Below are 5920 nucleotides of genomic sequence, written 5' to 3'. Positions count from 1 at the left end.
GATGTTAACTGATGGACTGGAGTGCTGTGGATTACTTGTGGATTATTGTGATGTTTTTATCAGCTGTTTGGACTCTCATTCTGACGGCACCCATTCACTGCAGAGCATCCATTGCTGAGACACTGATGCAATGCTACATTTCTACAAACCTGATGAAGAAACAAACTCATCCACATCTTGAACGGCCTGAGAGTGAGCACATCTTCAGCACATTTTCACTTTTGAGTGTTCTTTAAGAGTTCATCTACTCAGTTAATTCAGTGCATTCCTGCAGTTACCTGTTCTGTATTCATGTTGATGTCTGTCTTGACCTCCATTGTGACGTCCATGTTCATCATGGTGGGTCTGACAGCGATGGTGGGTTTGCTATACGGAGAGGGAGACGTCACCCCATCCTCGTCTTCTCCGATCAGACTCGTTCGGACACCAGCGCCTCCCGCCGTGCCGGTCTGTCCGTGAGCGCTGCGAGGATGGAAGCAGTTCTTACAGGAGCCTGGTTTCCACACGTGCTCTGCAAACTCTCCACACGCAGACATTTTAACGCAGACCTCGAGCTCCCGTCTGATCGGACTCTACAGACGGTTGGAACCAACCGAGCACGGATGATGGGGTTTGGTCATAGCGTGCGGCACAGGAGATCAGCAGCCTGTACACCTGAAAAACACAAGATAAAGTGTAGATGATCGTCAGCTGGTTTATATGTTTGATATGAAAAAGCATGTGCATTGGAGAATTAGTCTTATGTTAATGGCTATTAAAACAATCATCAAACACACAGAAACTCAATAGGTCTTCACTGCAAACTGTCAAAATATTAGTTTGGTTTAACTGGGAGAAATACTGACAGAAATATTAGTAGTAAAATGAACTTCTCAAACTACTACTACTAATTATTAGGGTTGCAAAGGGGTGGAAAATTTCCAAAACTTTCCAGAAATTTTGAAAGCTTTCCAGGATATTTTGGAAAGTTTACGGAAATTTTCCGCCCCTTTGCAAACTTACTAATTATTATTTAATTAATTAAAACATTATTTTCAATCAAGAGACACAATTTTATGCAACGTTTTGTGTAACATTGTAAAGTAACTGGTGTATTTTGATGTGATTACATTTAAAAAGATTGATTATACTGTTATAGTCTTATGAATGAACTTGATTACCGCAGTTTTCGACGATAGCTGCACGTCATAAAACACAGAATCCATAAAAATGAAAAAGTATTTGGAAAAAAATTAAATACTTTCATAGCACCCTAATATGTGACCCTGCAGCACAAAAGCAGTCTTAAGTCGCTGGGGTATATTTGTAGCAATAGCCAAAATTGTATGGGTCAAAATTATTGATTTTTCTTTTATGCCAAAAATCATTAGGATATTAAGTAAAGATCATGTTCCATGAAGATATTTTGTAAATTTCCTACCGTAAATATATCAAAACTTAATTTTTGATTAGTAATATGCATTGCTAAGAACTTCATTTGGACAACTTTAAAGATGATTTTCTCAATATTTAGATTTTTTAGCTCCCTCAGATTCCAGATTTTCAAATATTGTCCTATCCTAACAAACCATACATCAATGGAAAGCTTATTTATTCAGCTTTCAGCTGATGCATAAATCTCAATTTCGGAAATCTGACACTTAAGACTGGTTTTGTGGTTAAAATTGTAATTAATCATTAAATGGTCAAAGTTTTATGAAATCAACTGAATAGGCATAATTTTTGGTTGATAAAATACACAGTCCAGAAAAATTAAAATGTAAAACTGATTTCACATGGGCTCTACAATTATCGTCATGCTGCCACTAAAAAACTAAAAAAGTTTATTTAAAGCGTTCCAAAACCCTTTGTACATTTCAAGTGTTTCTGACAGGAAAATGCACTCGTGTAAGAGACTTTGGCCTAAATAATCAGATGAAAGTTCTTCACACTTACTAGTGAAAAACAAAAGGCGCAAATCCGCTCCTTCAGTTCTCGGGCTTTCCTTTGAACAGACTTACTCACCCACAACATGAAACTCAACCACAGCCGGAATCAGGACATAAACAAACTCATTCTGTTCAAGCACGAGGACCAACAACCTCAGCGCACATATAAGTGGAGTGCTGTTCCGGTTATACATTTGTATATTTATGCATTTACTCCTGAAGTGGTTTAGAGGGTGAATATAAGCAGAGGATTTTTAACCAAACAGCCATTGTTCCCAAATAGATTAAACTGGTCAAATCCAAGAATGAATCCAGTTGAAATCAATTTGAACTCACAGAAATGAACTGATCTTACCAACTCTAATGCTAAACGCTCCAGCTCTGAGGTTAAATTAGAGATGCTGTAAAACATTGCCAGATGAGAGACAAGAAAGAATCGAATCTTAGTAACTACAAGGCCAAATAAAAGCTCATTAAATCATTTAAAATGTATAAAGCTAGAATCATGGGGAATATGATTTATATAATCAATAATAAGCCACATTTACCGTCATTTGGATTGTACCTTTAAACAAATGTGTTATGGTTATTAAATACATGCATTTTAATTTGCTGCATATTTTCAACTTTAAACGAGTTGCATGGACTTTATATGAATCTTTCCAAGTCATTCCCTGAAACCATTAGCCAGTAGCTGGAAAGCTCTAGGAATGGTTCATGCAACTTGTTTAAAGTTGAAAATATGCAACAAATTAACATGCAAATATTTAATGACCACAACACATTTGCTTAGTGGTTTACAAAGGACAGCACCAGATGGCGTATGCTCTTGATTGAGAAATCTTTCAGATCATTAACTACCTTTGCTGCGCACATGTGATTCATTTTTAGACTCTTAATTAAGAAATAAGCTCACTGCTTTCTGAAAAAGGAGGAGCAGCAGGTGCTGGAGTCTGACAGCGAGTTTCTAAACCACATTTGCAAATGTGTCTTTGCACAATGACTCAGTTTGATACAGGAATCTATTCGCAGAAGCAGTTGCTGTTATATTTAAAGGCACGGATGGTTAAAACAGGAAATAACGCGACCTTTTTCAAATAAGACTGCATACATGAACCACAGCAGCTGATTTCACTCCCGTTTGGTTTGTGTTTGAAGTGTCAGCCTCAGGTAATGATTCATTTTACTTTGGCAAAAATGGAGAATGTGGCCATAAAGATGTGTACCTCTTACTGTGGCTCAGATATCTGAAATGTCTTAGAGTGAAAACAAATCTGTGAGTTTTTGCACCATCGCTCGTGTCTGGTGTGCGAGAAGACGCTGTTGTGGTGTGAAAGCTCACCGTGGTGCGAGTCTCCCCTTCACATTCCTCACATTCCTCCCGTCAGAGAACGTTCCGGCGGCGACGGCCTTCGAGAACGCTTTCTGAAGCCTGACACGGAAAGAACAGAAGAGCCTCTAATTTTGGCGGCCTGGGAAAGTGGCACGAGGTCAACAATCCACTGCCCTTCAATCAAGCGCTGATGAATCAATCAGTGGCTCTGTTTTAGTCTGTCTGCTGGCACGTCGAGGATTATTTGGGTTTTAAAGACTGCAAAACAAACTAGAACCATTTTGGTTCCCCAAAGAACCTTTTTGCTCTACAGAAAAAAACTATGTGCATTGGAAAAGTTTCATAGATGTTAAATTATGTGCATTTAAAGACTCTAAAACAACCATTTTGCACTTAAAAATAAAGTTTTTTTAGGCTTTGATGATTGCATGAAGAACTTTTAAGATATATGAAACTTTTTCAATGCACATTGATTTTTAGAGCAGAGAAAGGTTCTCTTGATTATTAAAATGTTCTTCACTTTAAGATAAAAAAATATATATATTTTGGGAAAGACATTGAAGAATTAAAGACACTGAAGTATAATGACTTCTTAAACAACATGGCCAAATAAATGGTGCACTGCTTACTTTCACAAATCATTATGAATTTATCATGAATATCCAATATATCACCCATAAACCATATTAACACTCCTTCATTTGGACTGAACCATCTTAGTTTATGCTTCACAGTCTTTAAATGCAAATTCGACATGCTACTTTAACATCCATGAAACTTTTTCAATACACAAAAGTTCTTTAGAGTGGACAGATGTTCTTTGAAATATTAAAACGCTCTTCACACTTAGAAAAAAAAAAGGTTATTTTGGGGAAAATTATGAAAAATTAAAGATACTGGAGTCTAATGATTTCTTAAACTCTATATGGCCAAATAAAAAGTACATTAAAATCACCTCAAATGGTGCTTTATTTTATATTTGCTGACTAGTCGTTGTGAATATATCATGAACATTCACCCTTAAACTATATTCACACTCCTTCATTTGGACAGAACCACCTTAGTTTATGTTTTGCAGTCTTTAAATGCAAATAATCTTTGATATGCACTCTTAAAAAGAAGCGTGTCTGTGGTGCAATGAAGAACCCTTTCCATTCCACAAAAGGTTCTTTAAAGAGAGAGAAAGATGGAAAAAAAGTTCTTCAAAGACAAAATGGTACTTTTAAGAACTGATCACTGAAAGGTTCTTTGGGGAACCCGAAATGTTTAAGAGTAAAGCTTTTCCGATGCACATCAGTGCTTAAGTGTGCAAAAAGGTTCTTTGGGGAAACAAGATGTTATTATTGTTAAGAGTGTGCACAAATGCAGACAGTCTGATAGAACTTCATGAGGAAAACTGCAGAAGCAGCTCTCAATCTTCAACCTCTCAGCAGCTTCATGATGTTTATGAGCTCGTGAGGACAGATGAATAATAGCCCGCAGGTTGAAGTGTCGGTGGGAATGTGGGTCGAGTCACGGCGTTAGACTCGCTGGCAACAAGTTTGACAAGTCAAAACCCACGACACAACAGAAGGAGAAGCTCTTTGTTCCTGCAGCAGCTGAAAACACTTCAGCACTTGTGAACAATGAATGTTTTTGCCTTCAGATGTTGCTCAGGGGGAAGGGTGCTTCTGCTGAGAGCTTCCAGACAAACCCCACATCTTTACCTGCATGCATTTACTGTGCAATCAGACCTGAATGTGTTCAACTGCACGCTTACTGCCAATCACACCAGCCATAATGGTTCATAAACCAACATGCAACATACATTCTGGTTTTGTTCAGCCACAAATTCCATATCACATTTCACTTCTTTGAAGAAACCAAGTGAACCATTTCAATTCGAATTGAAAGGCTGAGAAACATTTTACAGAACTGTTCCAGAATTTACCAAACTATTCGTTTCTATAGTTGTGAAAATGTGCTATAATTAGAAAACGAATGAAATCAATGACAACAAAGCGATTCTGGATCTTGTTTGAAGATCTCATAGTCATTTATTATGATTCTACTCCTGTAATGAGCAAATATTTTGGGCCAGAAACTATGATGGGAAATTGATTATCACATGCATAATCCAATTTCGCACCGGGTTAGAAAAACCAGCATGTCATAATCAGCGAGAGAAATGCGCGTTATGTCGAAACAGATTTCAGAAACGCTGACAGGAACATCAGAGAATCATAAAAGCAGCGTGAAAGAGCGAGTCGCGTCCAAACCACCTTCACACCAATGAATGAAGCAATGCGGACAAAATCCGCTCCATGTGAAATCAGTCTGGATTTGTATTTGAATCTGTTTCTGAAAGCGGATCCAGATCAAAGCTCCAGTCTGCTTTAATGTATCCGATCCACGCGTGACAGAAACACGCCAGAGAGCAGATCGCTTGGTCTTACCTGCGCTGAAACAGACACGCTCGGGCTGCTGGATTCCCACAGAAGACACGCGTGATTCCGCTCATTCACTGAGGACAGACCGACGGAGAGACGCGGAGACACACAGCGCAGAGCGACAGACAGCAGCGCCGCGTGACTCTGATCTGATTAGACTGAAGCGACGCGGCCCACAAACTCCTGCAGAGGGGGCGGAGCCTAACACACACTCACACTCACACACTTAT

General features: G+C 38.5%; 1 protein-coding gene across 2 annotated transcripts in view; it reads right to left on the bottom strand.

Moving 5' to 3' along the window:
- LOC107736836 (tyrosine-protein kinase SgK223-like) overlaps positions 1–5855 on the bottom strand; it is an 8167-nt gene extending 2312 nt beyond the window's left edge. Inside the window, exons 1-2 of one of the 2 annotated variants that reach the window (XM_016548189.1) lie at positions 5697–5855; positions 279–654 (exon numbers count right to left, since the gene is read on the bottom strand). In XM_016548189.1, coding sequence (XP_016403675.1) covers positions 279–536 — 258 coding nt within the window. In that variant the 5' untranslated portion in view covers positions 537–654; positions 5697–5855. Of the gene's footprint in view, positions 1–278; positions 655–3270; positions 3480–5696 lie in introns of those variants that run through there. The other variant, XM_016548198.1, reaches the window with a different exon arrangement.
- Positions 5856–5920: the final 65 nt, after the last annotated feature.

This window comes from Sinocyclocheilus rhinocerous, unplaced genomic scaffold (genome assembly GCF_001515625.1).
Source record: "Sinocyclocheilus rhinocerous isolate Xijiao unplaced genomic scaffold, SAMN03320098_v1.1 scaffold2868, whole genome shotgun sequence".
Taxonomy (NCBI): Eukaryota; Metazoa; Chordata; class Actinopteri; order Cypriniformes; family Cyprinidae; genus Sinocyclocheilus; species Sinocyclocheilus rhinocerous.
This window is presented reverse-complemented; position numbering and strand designations above follow the sequence as displayed.